Source organism: Triturus cristatus, chromosome 10 (assembly GCF_964204655.1).
Source record: "Triturus cristatus chromosome 10, aTriCri1.1, whole genome shotgun sequence".
In the NCBI taxonomy this organism is placed as follows: domain Eukaryota; kingdom Metazoa; phylum Chordata; class Amphibia; order Caudata; family Salamandridae; genus Triturus; species Triturus cristatus.
This window is the reverse complement of record NC_140593.1, coordinates 1,188,689,781-1,188,709,028: the sequence shown is the minus strand read 5'-3', so window position 1 is coordinate 1,188,709,028 and position 19,248 is coordinate 1,188,689,781. Positions and strand designations below refer to the sequence as shown.

Here is a 19,248-nt window from a genome sequence, read left to right as displayed (position 1 = left end):
GGTGCATGGTGGATCGCGAATGGCGTCTTCACTCGGAGGTGGCGCAAGGTCTCTTTCAGCTGTGGGGAGAGCCTTGGTTAGATCTATTCGCCACCGAAGAGAACGCGCAATGTCATCAGTTCTGCACGTTGGAATTTCCAAGGCAGCACTCGCTCGGAGACTCTTTTCGTCACGAGTGGAGTTGCGGTCTGTTGTCCGCCTTTCCGCCTATACCACTTCTGCCCAGAGTGCTGAAGAAGATCAGGCGCGACCGGGCCCAAGTCATCGTTGTGGCCCCGGACTGGGCTCGAAGGGTATGGTATCCCGAGCTACTCAGTATGAGCATTGATCCCCCGATCCGACTGCCTCTTCGGGAGGATCTTCTGTTGCAGCAGCAGGAGACAGTCCTCTACCCGAACCTGTCCAGCCTCCACCTCTTTGCGTGGAGATTGAGCGGCGACAGTTGATTCCTTTCGACTTGCCTCCTGAAGTTTGTGATGCCATTCTGGCAGTCAGCCGTCCCTCCACTAAAGTAGTATATGCCTGCAGGTGGAACAAGTTTGTGGCATGGTGCACAGCAAAGGCTGTGAATCCTCTTTCTGCCCCTCTTTCTGAGGTCCTTTTGTTCCTTTCTTTGGCCCGGCAGGGCTCTTCTCTGGGCACTATCAAAGGTTATCTTTCTGCCATTTCGGCCTTTCTCAGGCTCCCTGATTAGCCCTCTCTTTTCAAGTCCCCGGTTGTAAATAGATTTCTCAAAGGCATTACACACCTTTTCCCTCCTATTCCGTTTGTGATGCCACAGTGGGACTTGAATTTGGTTCTTACTTATCTTCTGTGTGCTCCTTTCGAGCCCCTTCACAACTGTCCTCTTCGTCTCTTGACCTTGAAGCCTGCCTTCCTGGTTGCCATCACCTCCGCTAGGCGAGTGAGTGAGCTCCAGGCTCTTTCTTGTAAACCTCCTTTTCTGTCGGTCCATCTGTACAAGGTTGTGCTCAGGCCCCGTTCTTCTGTTTTGCCAAAAGTTGTTACGGCCTTTCACAATGGGCCGACCATTACCTTGCCCACCTTCTTTCCGCCTCCGCATCCTTTCAGAGAGGAAGAGAGGCTCCACCGTTTGGACCCAAAATGTGCGCTCTCATTTTATCTCAACCGTACACAACAGTTCCGGGTGGATGACCAACTCATTGTTGGCTACGTTGTCACCAAGAAAGGTCTGGCAGTACACAAGAGGACTATCTCCCGCTGGGTCGTCTTGTGCATCAAAGCCTGTTACTCTTTGGCTAAAAAAGAGCCTCCGGTGGGGCTGCGTGCTCATTCCACTAGATCGACTGCAGCCACTTCTGCTTTGGGACGTGGTGTCCCCATGCAAGACATCTGTCAGGCAGCCACATGGGCTTCGCTGCACACGTTTACTAAGCATTATTGCCTAGACAGCCAAGTCTGGAGAGACAGCTTCTTTGGCCGTTCGGTTCTCCGGGACTTCCTGGTGTGATCTTGGTTCGCAGACCCACCACCCGGGTTGATATTGATGGGGTATCTATTCTACGGTAAGGAATCTATCACTGTTTCTTTTAGATGAACATGTTACTTACCTTCGGTAAAGATATATCTGTAAGAAACATTAGTAGTGATAGATTCCTTATCACCCCACCCGTCCTCCCCGTTCTGCAAACTGATTTCCAGGGTTGTCATCCCTTTCAGGGCCCTAGTTTCAACGCACCAGTGGTCAGTATCTGGCACGGCTCTGCGTTCCTGGCGCGGAAAGTCATGTACAGAACTAACGTCAGCGTGCGTGGGTGGTGTCTAAGTAGCGCCTGTGACATCATCTCGGCAACCAGGATGCCAGCGACGGACACGGAGCCGCACGATACCACCTACGGACCCGCAGGGGTACTGCTGACACAAACTTTCCGTATCCAGTCTGACGCCTGGGGATATTCTACGGTAAGGAATCTATCACTAACAATGTTTCTTACAGATATAGCCTTACCGAAGGTAAGTAACATGTTTGTCATGTAAATATCCTCAAAACCATGCATGCCTCACAACTGGACACTAAACAATACAAATCTTTGGTCAAGACATAAAGAAAAAAATCAGTTTCTTTAATTCTATTGCTTCAGTATAAAACTGTCACCAATGCAACACCATTTCCTCTTAATGCTTTTGTTTGTAACACCATATATGTCTTAAGAATACTACACAGTGTTAACAAGTAAGACAGGCCTCATATTCTGGTTTAATTTCCTACTGCACACATTTATATGGCAAGCGATAAACGCACAAATTAATCTGACACCTGGCTATGCAGTTCATTTTTGAAATGGTAGCAAGAATGTGGGTTTGTGAAGTGCTACTTGTTTTTGTCCAAGAAAAAAAATGCGTTTCCAAAACTATCTTTCATCCTATATACATTGGAATGTTGATATGAACCCCTAATTAAATCAAGTAACCACAAGTAATTTCAAAATCTCATCCATTCATCTTTGTGAAAACCATAGGTAGCATGTGTGGGTAGACATGTCTAATAAATCTGAAGCATCCTTAACTTTTGAGTTCCCCTCAGACGTCAGTCTGGATCTGAAAAATTTCTCCAGCACCTCTGCATGCTGGGGGATGGCATTGTACGACTGTGCTGATGTCAACTCCAGTTGTTACGTCATTTGAATCATAAGTCCCCTCCAGCGTGCGGACATCAGTTTCTTCTTTTCCGTACTACAGCGTGGATCCGGAGAAGGGGTTCCTCAGGCCGTTTTTTGTGACCTATTTCAACAGTTTGGCTTTTTCCCATATCGTCAGGCTTTAAGCCTTTTGGGTCTTGTGCATGATAGATATCATCTACAGGCCCACATTACATTTGCATGTGGTGTTTGGGAGAACACCATGAATCCAGAAGCTGAAGGCACTTAAACTACATATGAAACTTCTGGTGGCGCGTCTGTAGCTGTCCTGGGACACTTCACGGTCTCGGTCATCTTCTTTCCATTCAAAGGGCTGTTCCAGGAGCCGGAGTCGATTGCAGGGACGTGGCTCCTCTACGAAGTTTCAAGGTAAGCACAGGCACTTGTAGTTGCGGCACCCCCTGACTTCGCCGTCTGGAGACTCCGTTCCCATGTTTCCTCCCGCTTGCCAGTTGAGGAGGCTGTACAGGACTCCTTGTGCGCCTAACCATCTTTTCGGGAGCCAGGGCATCAATGGCCCAAATGAGGGAGTACTATAGCTCTCATCTTTGGGCCCCCACCTTTCTCTGGCACGTTGCCGGGCCCCATCGGCTCAATCAGTGAAGCTGCCTCGGGGTAGGCTTCATAAACCTTTGCTTTTTTTGCTGGTTTCTCTACTGGATTCTCACCTCTTGCAGGCCCTCATACCAAGGTGTAAAGAGTTACCTTTATCTAGTTGTGTGGAAAATACCACAATTTCATTAGGTGAAGACTCCTGCTGGGTATTTATATTTACGAAGCCAGAGATTTGAGCTGTTGAAACTGCCACTGGACTGGTGCCTCTTGAAATGTGCGTGATGTTAAAGGACCAAAGATTGGTTCCATTACTGAACATTTGAATTATCTTCTTTCCTGTGTTATAAAGTTGTAAATTGGCTGAAACCCAACCATTTACTGTTGCAGGCAGATCTTATTCTGTGATCTAGTGGCATCACTACCTTTACTACCTTAAATAAAGTTTATTTGCCAGAACCAGAAAAAAAGTATCCATGACCGAAGGCAGTTATCTTTCTGGCTAGTGGTTGGATACAAATTTAGAAAAAAGACCAAAGACCATTCCTTTGGAAGTCTGCACACTTTGGTCAGGTTTGGCAGGTATATCTAATGTCAATTTTATGTAAATAACAGGGACCCCCTGAATATGAGGAAATAGACTATAATTCCTAGGACAGGGTATAACACAGTGCAATAGTAACTTCCTAGGCAATTGACATTTTTAGTGAATTGATATGTAGGATGTGTCCAAATAGTATAGCCAAAACCAGTATTTAAAAATTTCACATTAGTGTTTATTCTTAATATGATTCTCACAGAATCAAAGACAAAATCAATAAAAAAAAGCAATTCAACAATGCATTTATACATAATGTAAACATTTCAATGTAATAATGTTCATCAAGCAATAAAAAGTAAAAACAAATCAGTGGCCATATGATTATCTTCTACGCGCGTTTCGTCGAAAAGTACGCCTTCGTCAGGAAAAGCCACAATTCTTCAAAAGGTAGTCTAGCGAATGAATAACAGGTGAAGGGTTTATCAGGAGGTAGTATGGACAGCCTGATAGTTGATGCAATGCCTTTAACCATGTGGTTTTACAATGGATGAAAAGCGTAGCAGGGTATTACTGGTGGTGGTCGTGGAGCCTGTTCTATCTTTTGAATGGATTTTCAAGTATGACGATCAAATGACTCGAGTGGACTGTGCATTCGTTCATAAGTTCAACATGTGTTCTTTATGCAGCAAGATTCTTTTTATGTATAAAACGGATGGAAAATTCGCAGATGGTGTTTAAACTGATGCCGTATCGATGACGGACGTCTAATTTTAGGAACAGATATCCTGATCTGCGGCGCGGTGAGGTACCGGTTACTTCTTCGTGAACGTTTGCTCAGCTGTGGATCGGGCGGTTTATGAGTGCGCGCGTATAGATATGTATATGCTTTTAAATGCTTTTTTCTCAGGAAATACTGAACAGATTTACACCAGACCTGCAAAAGGCACTTCCTTGACCTTATGGCTACCTCTCTGCCAAATTTCAAGTAATTCTGTTCAGCCGTTCGGGCTGTAGCTGCGACTAAAGGTCCTATGGAAAAATGCATGGGGAAAACGCGTTTTGGGACCCCCCCCTTTTTCTCGGCCCCCGCTTGACGAATCACCCCGAGACTTTCAGGGTAGGAGCTGAACGGAGCGCCCCATTAGTTTTGACAATTTAACGAGGATTTGTCAACCGGCGCCAAAGTTATTCAAAATAGAATTTTCAGATTTCCTATGGAAACACGATCCTAACTATAACTATCTACTGGCGACCGCCAGTAGATAATATACATAGATAGATAGATAGAGATATATATCTATATATAGATAGATAGATAGATAGAGATATATATCTATAGATAGATAGATAGATATATCTATATATAGATAGTGCCGGTTTGCAGTAGTGGACCTCACTACGTATTTCGCTCTATTTCCTCAGTCGTAAAGAAATACCGCACTCACGGGGGGGCGCTTGAAAATTTTATTCAGCAAACAAACGCGTTTCGGCGAAAAGCCTTCTTCGGTCCCCGTGAGTGCGGTATTTCTTTACGACTGAGGAAATGGAGCGAAATATATATATATATATATACACACATACACACACACGTAGAGTATGAGCTTTAGAGATTTGGGCATTGTTTGGTCATTATGGCTGTTATATCTGGATAATTGCCCTCTTTCCGTTACTACTAGCTCTATGCTTTGTGGGGCCCTAGCAATATTCATTCCTTCTAGTTATGTTTTCTCCCAGGATAGTCATCAGTTTTTGTTTTTGGATTCGTCTTTCGGACTTAATGATGAATTTGTTTATTCATCTAAGCTCTAACGTGTATGAGCTCTAGATTTGTTAGGGCAGGTTCTTTTGAATACTTCCTTACTGGTGTAGGGAACTGTACATTACAGTTTATTAGTTATTGTCTCTGGCCCTTCTAGCCCTTAGGCTCATTTCACCCTTTAGGGGTCATGCACTGCTGTCCTACTGTTGACTGTTGTCTTCTGACAGTGTTATTCAGCTGCCCTCTGGCCATGTTTTTTTCCATGCCTGTTGGGTTCTTTTTATTTATATTTTCTGTGATCCTTGTTGCAGGTTTTATAAGGAGCGCCAGCCCTTTTTCTTCTAATTCCTTGGTATGTCTGGTCTATTGTTAATTTCGCCGTCTGGTTCTCTCTGAGAACATATGTAGGATTAGTTTGCAGACCCTCCTCCAGGTGGGTAAAGCTATGGTATTTAATTCAAAAGTTAAGGAATCTGCAGCTAAATATCTCTATCAGATGAACAAGTTACTTCTCTTTGGTTATTCATTATCTGGTAGAGACATAGTCAAGCCGCAGATTCCTTAACGCCCTACCCACCCTCCCCACTCTGCAAACGATTTGTAGTGTAAGAGGTATTTCCTTTTACAACCCTGGTTTATACACTGGCGGTCAGTGTTCAAGTAGCTTAGTGCTTCATCGAACCATTTGATCTTTCCATATGGACCTAATTTGGTGTAAGGGTTTTACCCTTTTTCAGTACTGGTTTTATACACCATTGTGTGTTGTTTCATTTATTTGTGTGATTCAAGAACCATTTGGTCTTACCATGTAGATATTGACTTGGTATTGCCATACCACTAATTTCTGTTTTCTAGTTATTGTTTCAAAGATACATTGATCCTTTTTAGCACACTGTTTCCACAGCCAGTTTCAATAGTGGCTCCGCGTTGTGGCGCGGAAGGTTTCACAGAAGAAACTGACGTCCAAGCGCCGGAGAGGACAAGTATGTCTCCACTTTCGTCACAACCAAAGTTGACGTCATCACGGAGTCACACAATGCCGTTCCCCAGCGTGCAGACGTACAGCTGAAAATGTTCTACATCCAGTATGACGTCTGGAGAGAATTCAGAAGTTAAGGAATCCATAGCTAGACTGTCTCTACCAGATAGTTTGTTACCAAAGGTAAGTAACTTGTTCTTTAAGACCGCAAAAGTACAGCCACATGAGTTTGTGCAAACGTTTCCAGTTTAACAAAGAAACTTGTATACACATTGTTCCTTGGTTGAGGCATATGCCCATTGGAAATTAAGTAACACCAAGTAATGCGTTTCTATATGAAGGTCTTAAGGAATTTAGAAAGAGCTTCCTTTCTTTGGACATCTAAATATCTCCTTAACATAATACTTGATGCTGTAAAATATTGAATGAAAGCATATTTTTCTGTATGAGAAGTCCCGAAATCCCAAAATAAATCTTTGCAATGGCAACATTGAATGTCTCCATATTCCATATTAGTGATGTTTTTCTCCAGATGCATGCCTCTCAGCATCTAAGGTGGAATGTTTTTAATTGCAGAAGTTCTAAATGCTCATTAAAATCTGACACCTTTAATATTACATAAGAAAAACAATTTATTTATTTGACATTAAATCCAATTAAAACCTTCTGTGAACGATGCTTAGCCTGCTGTCCTGTGTTATCTATTGTCTCCAAGCTAAAAATGATACCAGCCATAAATATGGACATAAGCCAGAATCTGAGGCCTATGCAGTGTATGTTTTCTGGGAGAAATAGTCCCAGGAAACACAGATGCAGTTTCTCCCCTTGGAGAAAAACTAGAGTTACTTTGGTCGTCCATTTCTTAGCCTTTATCCCCCAGGAGACATGTAATGTCAAATAAAAGGCGCATTTGTGGGAGTCTAAAATCCTGCTAAAACCAACATGTTCTCCCTATTCTACTTGCCACGCTTCTCTTGCAAACATCCTAAATGTTTAGCTTTCCCTACTTTAATATGTAGGTACAGTTAGATAAAAAGTGGAACTTGGTCCTAATCTAATGCAGTTCAAAAGCAAATGCTTCACTTGTGTATCTTGGTGGTGTGCATATCTTCCTATGACCATCTCAGAATTGGATGTTCATCAGCCAGAGACTTTTCTATTTATTTTATTCACTTACAGAATGAACACTTGATATAATAATTAAAGGAGTAGCAATTCAATATTGTGTTAAGAGGAGAAAAGTCTTTAAATGTACTTCTTCGCTCCCTTTGACCTTAATACCAGCAGTCTGATGTAAAGCATGTATGAAATTTGTGAAGATGCATTGTTGAATCATCTATTTGGTGTAAGTTAACTAATTCCATAATAAGAGGAGTGGCAAATACTGCATTGAATGTCACAAATGGGTCGGACTACATAAACTGTAATTGCCTAGAGATTTTGTCAAAACATTTTATTATATTATTTGTATTAAACTATTAGTCCAGAGTGGTATGGTAAGCATGACACTGTAGCAGAAAACTATCTGTAATTTCAGTTTTTCAGACCAATTACACATTCTTCCTGTGGTGACCTTGCAGCTCCTGTTTTTGTCCTCGGATGTACTGTAATGCTATCTTCCTGCTTAACACATGTTACTTATGTTTGTAGCACATCTGCCAGTCCTTTCCAGGTTACCATTCAACTACAAGCATGTCTTATGTGGTCAGCAGTCTCTTCAGATATGTTGAGCCCAATACCTTAACCACTTAACTCCCCTGCTGTGTCTGCTTACACAGATCTACCACTTACTTTGTTCTGTGCCTCCTGCAGCAGTGCAGTAGTGCTGTCTCACCATAGTTTTTCATATTGAATGGGTCTTGTGTGGTCAAATTGGAAACCTTTCCAACGGGAGCAATTGTTCCCAGGAAATAGAGGCATGAAGAACGTGCCTGGAATCCAGTTACAAGTGGGGCCCAATCCATCTTTTTGTTCTGTTACAGAAAAAGAACCTGAAATGGTTAGACTCCTTTTGCTCTATACACGTCCCATGCATCAAACTCGAGAGGTTGGACGACACTCTGCAGTTCAAAGCTCTGGTCACAAAGGTGGGACATTCTGCATGCTGCTTCTGACAGGAAATAACACAACCTTAATTTACCACCCTGCAAAACATTTCAGTGGTAATTGGCACATACAACAAACCTATGGATACTCTAAACTGAAATTCAAATTACTGCCAAAAGTTTTATACTTCTCCAAATTATTTCCATAACTCCGTAGGCTGGCAGTCTGTCTAGCTTGTTGCTAACCTGATTAATAAATAGTTTGTATCCTTAAAAAAAAATCTTTTTATTAAACAAAAAAGGACAACACAACAATAAAAACCCAGCAACATAAAACAAGCAGCCGCAACACTATGACCAAAAACAATTAAAAGAGACAATAACAATGACATGCAAACAAAACGCAGTCTGTGCCTTTTAAAGGGCTTCTTCATCTACATTATCTGGAGCACCATCTGCAAAAGGGGTACATAAAAGTCCTCTGTGTTAATTCCATAGGCCCCACACTCTAGGTCATTTGCCCTGGCAGCCCCTCCATTCATATATCACCCTCTCCGCTTGCATGCACCAATCCATATCTGCTGCCCAGTCTGTTCTGCTGGGTACAACATCTCCCTTCCAGGTTCTAGCAATATTCCTCTTCGCTACAATACAGCCCAGCGAGACCCATATTTGCTCGGCACTATTCAAATCTGTGGCATCCCAGATATTTAAGAGACACAACCTGGGGGTGGGGTTTATTGATTTCCGGCATATGTGGGATATAAGGAACATAATTTCAATCCAATAGTGTAGAGGATCTGACATTCCCACCATTGATGTATAAAAGTACCCACCGAATCACAGTCACGGTGACAAAGCGGGGAGGGCAGAAATCCCATCTTGACCAGAGCTGTGGAAGTATAATAAGCTCTGTGTAGCAATTTTAGTTGGATGAGCTTAAACCGGGACCTGATGGCCACCTCCTTGGGAGAGGCCAGGGCTTCCCTCCAGCCCTCATCCGGCATGTCCCCCAAGTCGTCTACCCATTTCATACGGATTTTATCAAGTGGTTCTGGAAGATTGTTAATTATCTTGCGATACGTCAGGGAAATCGCCTTATCTGGCAAGTAGTCGTCTAGGACCCTATCTTCTAAGGACGATGAGGCCGGGAGGTCCGAGCCCCTAGGAATGGCCTTGGTGAGTGCGCTATGTACTTGTAGATAACGAAAGGTTTACCCCTCATGGAGCTGATATTTGGCCTGAGCTCGGCGAATGGGACCACCTTGCCCTTCACCCACATGTCTCTGACTTCAGAGAGGCTAATCGGGTCCCATTTATCAAAACCGGGCTGATTTGACAACATCCCCAAGTGACAGGATTCCAGCAATGGGGTAACCCGTGTGATCCTGCTCTTCCATCCCAACGCGGTTGTAGCTGCCGGCCAGATTGAAACTGTGGTGGAGGTGGGTGGGAACAAAGGTACATGTTTCGGCCCGCCATAAAGTGCCCTCAGATAGTTACCCCCTGCTATATTAAATCGATCCATTCTATACGCGGGGTCCTCAATAGGGTGGTGCGCCCAGTGATTAAGGACCATCAACTGAGAGGCCAAATAATACATTTTGAGTGCAGGAAGCGCAATACCACCGTCATACCAGCTACGCTGGAGTTTGCCGAACGCGATCCGGGGAGTGCCACCATTCCATAACAAAGAACGGAACTCAGAATCAATGGTTGAGAAATATTGTGGCGAGACTGGGTAGGGTGTGTTTTGTAAGGCGTATAAAAAACGAGGGAGGGCCATCATTTTAAAAAGGGCAGCCCTTCCAAGTAAGGTGAGAGGCAACCCCTTCCAATGCTGCACATCCGCACGAAGGCGGTTTAAAGGTGGAAGAAGATTCCTTCTGTGAAAGGAATCCTGATCCTTTGTAACGTATATACCCAAATAACAGAAGCCCTACGTGACTATACCGGCCGTACACTCTCGGGGGAGACGTGGAGGAGTCCCACTAAGAACATAAATTAGAGTTTTGTCCCAGTTGATAACATAACCCGAATACTTCCGGAAAAGGGCCAGGATATGGAGAACTGAATGCAATGAGGACCAGGGTTTGGCTAAATATAAAAGAATATCATCGGCATTGAGGGATATTCTGTCTGACTAATCCGGAGCACCTCGAATCCACACCTCTAACAGCTCCAGTGCCAACGCGAAGAGCAGCGGTGACGGGGCAGCCCTGCCTCGTTCCCTTCCCTAATTCAAAAGCCACCGATCTGCCACCATTCACTGTACCACCTGCCAAAGGTTTTGTATACAATAAACGTATTCAGGCCAAAAACCGTGGGCCAAAGCCGTACCTCTCCAGGGCGGCAAATAAAAACGGCATTCCATAATATCAAATGCCATTTTAGCATCCAAGGACACAATTATCGCATCCTCTTGTATGGTGGTGGCCCCACCCAGCACCCCGTAGAGGCGACGGAGATTGAGAGCCGTGTTTTTTGTCGGCATGAAGCCGGATTGGTCCGGGTGGATCAGTTTATGTAAATGTGGCGACAGACGGAGGGCCAAGAGCTTAGCTAGGATTTTGACCTCCAAGTCAAGAAGGGAGATCGGTCGGTAAGAGCCGCACTGGTTCCGGGGGTTTTCCCTCTTTATAAATAACTACAATATTCGCCAGGCGCTGTGTCTCGGGTAGACCCCCCTGGTCTACATTTTCATTATACATTTCCTGGAGATATGGAGCTATAACTTTTGAGGTCACCTTGTATAATTCAATTGGAAGTCCACTGGGACCCATGGCCTTCCCAGAGCACAACGCCCCTATTGCTTTAGACACCTGCTCTGAGTCAAGAGGTGCATCCAGATCAATCACATCTTGGGGGTCCAGGCGTGGTAGAGGGAGGGTGGAAAGCAGGTCCGCGGCCTCCTCCTGAGTTGAAGTGGATTTGGGGACATAGAGATGTTCAAAGTATGCAGCAAAAATCTCTGCAATTCCGCCCTGGTCCCTACGTCTCTCACCGTCCGGAGCAGCCACCTCAGCAATGCAACGATTGGCCGCCTTTCCAACCACACCAGTAGCTTACTGGCTTTATCTCCTATCTCATAAACCCTATATTGAGTAGTGCGATAATGTGCCCGGGCTGCCTCACTTGCAATGGCATGATATTCCTTCTGCTTCACTGCCAGCCTATGAGAGGTGTCGGGAGAGGCAGAGGAGATAAGATCACGTTCGAGATTAGCTGCCTCCAATTCAATATCCTCTAGCCGTTTACGTTGTTCCTTACGATGGCCAGCCACAGCTGCCACCCCGCACCCACGAATAACCGTTTTGTACGCTTCCCACAATGTTACATCGGAGTCTACGGAGCCATCATTTTCTGCAAAATAATCAGACGTGGCCTTTATCAACTTATCTCGTATGGCTGGGACTCAGATACCATGCGTTAAGGGCTATCTCCCGATGGGAGCAGCATGGAGCCCCACCATAATGTGCTAGGATCGGGGAATGGTCGGAAATGCCCCTCAGTAAGAAGGAAATGTCACCAAACATGGAAAGTTGAGTGGCCTGGCAAAAGAGATAGACCCCTATGGACCTCAGAAAGGAAGGTGTACTGTCGATCTAAAGGATGAAGAGTGCACCACACATCAATCAATCCAAGGGCCTCTAAGAAGTCCGACACCAATTTCCCCTGTGATTCAGGACGTCGGGATGGCAAACGGTCTACTTCTCCGGCAATAGCGGCGTTACAATCACCCCCCAATAGAAGGTCACCCTCGGGCAAATTCAGTAGGTGCGCACCCAAAGCCGTCAGTGTGGAAGAGTGGAGTTTGGGGGGGAATGTATAAAGAGGTCACATTAAGAGAGCGTCCCTCCCAATCTCCGGACACTGTAACAAAACGTCCATCGGGGTCACGTGTGGTTTTCTTAACCTGAATGGCAAAGGAGGACCTTGCAAGGATACCCACCCCTCTAGACCCCCTGGTGTATCCCGCATGGGCAAGTAATTTGTAACCCCAACGATTTAGCGCCGTATATGTCGTGCCCGGTATGTGCGTTTCTTGTAGAAGTACAAGGTCTGGGGAGTATCTCTTCAGATATTGTAACACCAAACCCCTTTTAATCCGGTCGCCCAATCCATTAACATTCCAGGTAATCAATTTAAGTCGGCCCAGGGGTGTGGAGCTTGAATCAGAGACCCCAGATCCCAGCGGGTCCAATCAATCAATGTACACAATAGGACACAGTGCAAAAATATACAAAAACAGTCTCTATAAGCAGCAGCTACCATCATAGTTCGTACCTTTTAATGTAGCAAAGAAGCTTGCCAGACACCGATATTGCCATCTGATTGCAGCCTGCATTTTTTAGATTGTGCACCCTACCCTTTAGCCTGTCTTAATGTTTCAGTTCAGTGACTGATGTACATATTTAATTGTGTGTATATATATAATTTTTTTTACGTGGCTTGGTGCTTTTATGGCACATAATGCAGTGGTACAAAGCCCTTATACCATGGGCCACTGTGAAACATGGAAAGTATTTCAGATGCCTATGAATTGCAGATTTCATAATCATAACTTCCCCCAAAATACTCAGCAAGAGCTTTCAAATCGTCAGGCCTACTAGGATTATGATGCATTGAGGACCAAAGTATTCAGTACGGTTATTTAAATTACCTATATTTATCTATAGGAGCGAGCAACAACATTTTTGGCGAAATATGCAAGTTTTGCAAACTATGAGACAAATATGGTAAAACCATAATTATGTGGTACACGCTGCTGGTACAGAATCTCCTAAATCCACTAACCCTTTCCATTTCACATTGTTTTTATCAAGATTGTATTACAAAATATCAAAAGGCATAAGCATTCTAACTCCAGTCACTGCCTGGAGAGTGCTTCTTGTAGGCTACAACATTCAACGCATCTCAGTTGTTCTCTTTTATAGGTAGTTCTGTAGTTTGACTTTAGGTAGCCATCATGATGGTCAATGAGACTTAAAACAAAGTCTAGATGGTTGATTTATACATGGAAAATAATAAAACAGTATTTTCTCCTTCACTCAGTTGGGAAAGGAAATTAGATACTGACCTACACCTTAGATTGCACATGCCTAATGCACGGTCATCCTGATAACAGCCTTAATTACCAACACAGGAATGTTCCCAACAGTTTGTTCAGTCTATTTTTTCAGAAGCAGAGGGAAAGCTCTGTTCCCATAAAATGTCATTTAAATTTGCCAGGATAGTTTTGGTAAGGGAGAAGCAGCCTCTTTTATAGTCACGGACAGTTGTTTTATTGTTGCTTTTTTACCATATTTGAGCAGACTAAAAAAAGTTTGATTGGTGAGACTTCACCTGTTTACCTGAAGGGTCTAGCCTTAATAGTGTATGTATGCCACATGCTTTGAGTATATGAGGAGGGTAGGAGATGCCTCTCTGACTCAAACGAAAATAAACTTCCAGCAAGTGGTTTTGCTATTCTCATTGTGTCCCTATTGCACACTGGTTGGTTCAGCTCATAGAAACATTATTGCTTGCTAGCTGAACTAATATTTTCGTCTATGGTATGCCGCCTATGATATTCCCAGGAATAGTGTTTCCCTTTCCCTTTCCCGTTCTTTTGCTCTGAAGCATTAAGAGTTTTGTGTCCTGTATAGTAAAGTACCAATCTAACAGTTCACTGCCAGCCAAATGTTCTTCCATGGTTAACCTACCACTTAATCGGCAAGATGTGACAGTATTATTTCCTGTCAGATTGCATCATGATGTACAAGTATGCCTGCATGTGATAACTACCAGTGATTTTGTATACCTCCCCTTCATTTTTGGCTGTATTATAAGGATATACTGTCAACCCCTAGAAGGCTCAGGAACAATATCCATATGTCATGTCATGAAGCAACTTACTGTTGATAGTGATTGAAACTTTGATCAAATGCACACCGAGCAGAGTCTGCACTGATGGAGACAATATGTGTCATACATTAGTTGCTTTATACAACTGACTAATTTTAGTGCACTCAATTATTTGCATTGTATTTTACTATTAAACTATCTATTTGTTACTGTCCTAGTCAGTCAACTGTGAAAGTCGCAAATCAGATGATCAGTTTTACTCTGGCTTCAGTCATCTGAGGATGAATGATTTGGTTGTTCGGTTGTGTCGTTGGTGAACAGTAACTTTCATTAGAGAAAGTTTTCAGTGCCATGATGGGCAACTCTTTTCCAGTGATAGGAGTCACCAAAATGCTAGAACTTTTCTTCATTATTGATTTATTTAGATTCTTATCTCTGACCTCTTCTCCAGATCTTGATGAAGTAAAATCTATTGTGGTTTTTGGTGTCCTGATGAGATTAGGGTCAATACTGTTATAGTAATTCTCCCTTTCTGTTCATATGCAGAGATTAGTTTACTTTGCTTTACTTGTGTTCTGACCTCAAAAGATATTGTTTTAATCCACTGGAGAGGGAATCGCATAGAAGTGCAACATTTCAGTGCATTTTCTTTGTTTACTGTAGTTCATGCTCTAGATTAATTTGTGATTGCCATCATAGCAAGCAATGTGACTTAAACACAGTTTAGATAGTTGCTGTTATTAACTACACTGGATCGGATTAAAGTATTTCTGATGGCTGTTACCTCACTGATTCTTTCCATAAGCTTATTTCCGGGACCCAACAGGAGCTGAAATTCTTTCTATTCCCATCATTGGCTTCAGAGGTCTGAAGCCACTCTTTGAAGTCAACAGTTGCAGCTTGTGCTCCACCGAAAATGACACATTGCTTGTTCTGTTCTTTGTCAGCTGAACTTCCTGGTGCTTCTAAAGAGGAGATAGAAAGCTTTCAAATGGAATGTGTTAAAATATTCTTCTCAGTCTGAAGTAGGTTTTTCAGCTACCAAGGAGTAAATACAAGTATTTTAGGCATCAAGTGATACAGTTGTTATGCTGGCTTGAACAGTCTAAAATTGGCTATCACGCTGATCTCACAGCAGATTTTGAATCCTGCTTTGCATCAGCCCCATTAGTAATTTTACTTCTTTTAATTAAGAGCAGATTTTGAAATTCCATTGACTCATGGTTGGTGAAAATTTGAAAGAAATGCAATTACCAGACTTTTAAGTGAATTGTCCCTTAAAAGATTGTATGATTTATTTTTGTCTGACGCACATGCTTTGACTACCTCAATTCCCTAACTCCCCTATGAAGATCACTGATAACTCTAAAGAGGAAGAGGCTTACTTGCTAAGTTTGGACTCCAATGCTATACAGATCTCCTCAGTGCTATTGGATTACGCTCATCAGTCTAGTATGACCTGCATACTTATGACCAACCTGTTTCAGATGAACAGGCTTTGTTTACAACTGTAATTAAAAAGGCAGTAGACATATTACACGTTGATATAGCTAAGCAAAAGCAGACGGATCTGCTTTTACAATGAAGTCCCTATCTAAATCCTTCCCTTTTAAGTTGATTATGGATATGATCTGTCTAGTCATGCAGCCAAGGAACATGTCTTAGTCCAGTCTTCAACCACTGAACCGAATCAGAAAACTATTCATGCAAATACAAAAGAGTATGAGAGCTAAAAATGTGGATGCTTTAGCAACGTATTGGAGTCTGTCTTGGCTTGTCTAAAGTTACTCGTCTGTTTATGTAAACAGGTGGTTTTAGTGGTTCTGTCGTCACTGGATTATTTTTGTAGTCCCCTCAAGAAGCTTTCCAGGATGATATGGATAGAGCCACCATTTATTTTGGTGAAACTGCAGATCAGAGTCTTAAAAGAGCAGAGCAATGCACTGCCAGGCTCTAGCCCTGTTTTCAACCACAGGTAAGTTTCATAGGCAGTATAAGAAACCTAGAGGTTACTTTCTTTAATTTGGGTGATAGCACCCTTCAAACACGGTGGCGAACCATGCACATGGTGGTAGGGTCAAGGTTTTTCATACTCTTCTTTCACTCCTTTTTGATTTTTATCAAGAATTTGTTCATCTGAACTCTGTTGGATGTTGGGTAGCAATGTATTTTCCAAGATAGCAGAAACCTACCTGAAACCAGTAGGTCTTACAGATTGTTAAATAGGGTTGTAGTCTGGCATTTCTTGGGAAACCCATCACGGTTTCTGCATCAGACCCAATTTAAACATGTTTTTGATGGCAATACCTGTATTGTTGTAGGAAGCAGCGCTAGAGGTGGGTGCATGCACCCTCTGAGAGAGTGAACAGTTTTGTATATTTCCTCATTCCACTGTTTATTTTCTGACAAAATAGAAGCTGAGAATGTTCGTCAAGTTGTCTTGACTTTAGAGGAGCTGGACACTATGGCATACTTGTATCTACAGGATGCTTATTTCAACTTTACTATAGTTCAGTCACACTGAATTATCTCAGGTTGACTGCACTGCACCTCTGTCTTTTTCAAGGTGCTGCCCTTTGGTCTCTACTGATCCCCGAAAGTCAGTACAAACGTCATGGCAGTAATGATGGCTCATTTCAGAGGAGTTCCAGCTCCTAGATACCCACGTTTGCATTTCTGTTCGTCGGGGCGACGACTCCAATTCTTGTGTCCGAGAGCTTGCGTGGTACAACCACACCTTAAAAAGAGCGGGATCTCTCTGTGAATTGGAAAAAAAAGCCATTCTTTGCCTTATTGGAATACTACTTTTTCCTTTGGGAAGGTTATCCAAAAATCAGGGCAGGATTCTCTCATTCAAAAACAATCCTTTTCAAACTGCAAAGACAGATTTGTGTTTTTTATGCCTGAAGAAGTCATGTATATTTCTTGTACCTCTGGCATGTTGGAGAATGTGATGCCTTCAGTGGGCCCTGTGCCTTCAATGTAATAAATACATTAAGACCTTGACGCAAAGCATGTCCCAACCCTCAGGTGACCTGGAATTTACATGAGTGAAAGTGTGCAGATCACCTCCACAATGGACCGTGGTTCCATCCAGCAGTGCCACAGTGAACAATAGTGACCAATGCCTCTCTTCAGGGATGGGGCTCATATACAAGCGGTAACTTTCAATGAGTTATATTTTATGCTTGAGAGGAAACTCGTATTAGCATTTCTGAGTTGAAAGCAATCAAGTTGACTTTAAAGATTTTTCTTTTCCAACTGCAGTGCAAACGTGCAAGTCTGGAAAAGCAATGCTACTGCAAAGTTGTTTTAAAACAATTATTTCATGCAGCAGGAAAAGAGAACACCACTGCGGATGTCAGTGGGTGCAGACCTTGATGATCCGTAAATGTAATTTTCATTCCAAAATGATTAATAAGAAATTGAACGAATTCTGATTTCCAGAGATAGACCTGTTGGTCATTAGGAACAACATACTTTGTTGTCGATATTGCTTCTGTTTCTGAATTGTTGCTCCATCATTCAACCCTGCTAATGGCTCTGATGCTAAAGGTAGTTTACAAGATTCATGCAACAGCAATGTGGGTTTCATGACCACAAAGCTCTTGTCACTCCAGAATGGGTTCATTGCCCATGGTATCCAGACATTCTTGTCAGTTGAGGTCGCTCCCTCAAACTGACTCAGAAATATGGAAAGTTATTCACCTAATTCTCAAGGTTTTCCATCTTTGACCTTTCAACTTGCAAGAAAGTGTTTACATTTATTTTGGCTGCTCACTGGCCATCAACCAGAACTGTTCATTTTAATAGTTGATCTGTCTTTACAGCTTGCTTTGCTGAATATTCAGTTGATCCTTTGCTGGGTAGGATTTTGAGATTTGCTGATTCCGTGGCATAAATGTTCATAATGTGGTACATTGCACCTTCCATTTTTAGCTAATTGTTTTTCTGAGCACAGATCTTTGTTTTTGACTACAGCTGGTTAACTGGTTTCATAAGGGCTTGTGGATTAGGTTTCTCCTGAGAGCACTACTTATCCCATCTTGAGACCTACATTTCCTGGTATCTTAATTATTAGATACTCTGTTCAAACCTAGGCATTGTGTCCATCTATCATTTCTCTCCTGAGAAGTGTTTTTTCTTGGTGCTCACCACTTTGGAAATAAGAGTAAGTGAGCTTCCAACTCTAACTGCTTTTCATACTTTTGCATTATTCCAGAAGGCTCAAGTAGTTATTCAGGTGAAATCTCCTCCTTTACCAAATTGATGCTAGGGTTCCATGTTTCCAAAAACATGTTTCTTATAGCCCTTTCCCTTCTCCTCTCAACCCTCTACACAATTTAGAGGTTTCATCGTATTAACTCAACAAGTGCTTTGAAATACTTGATACACAGATCCAGTAATTTATTGTAGGATAATAATCCTTTTGTGTTCTTCCAGTGGATAAAAGATGACTTGTGCTGGTCAAAAACAGTCTATTTACCTTTAAATTGTATTGACATTGAAACAGTGTTATGAGTTGGTTGGAAGTCTTCACTTGAGGGGTCCTGGCATTATTACACAAGAGCTGTGTTTCTCAAAATATTATTGCCTGGAAATAGGAACCTGTCCTGAATCTGTTTGGCAGGGCTGTGTTACAGTATGTTATTACTTGGTGGAATAATACCTTAACCCCCACCTCATTTTTAGACCTCCTATAAGGAATCTGTGAAAGGTAATAGCAACTAGACTAATAAGTTACCTCAAGTAACATTCAGTCTGATAGATGACTTCTGCAGAATCTTTATGCCCTCCCATTGTCGCCCATGTAGATTTTTAGTTTTTATCCTTTATGATTTTCTCGTTTTTCTTTAGCCATTTTT

The 19,248-nt window shown here is 42.7% G+C and overlaps 1 protein-coding gene across 8 annotated transcripts in view; it reads left to right on the top strand.

Annotated features, from left to right (window-relative positions):
• The window catches only part of LOC146797000 (uncharacterized), a 1,179,218-nt gene that overhangs the window by 914,000 nt on the left and 245,970 nt on the right, over positions 1-19,248 (top strand). For 3 of the 8 annotated variants that reach the window (XM_085629588.1, XM_085629586.1, XM_085629590.1), the window contains one exon: positions 8,474-8,578. The exons of the other annotated variants lie outside the window; for them this stretch is intronic. In XM_085629588.1, coding sequence (XP_085485714.1) covers positions 8,474-8,578 — 105 coding nt within the window. The remainder of the gene's footprint in view (positions 1-8,473; positions 8,579-19,248) is intronic. 8 annotated transcript variants of the gene reach the window in all.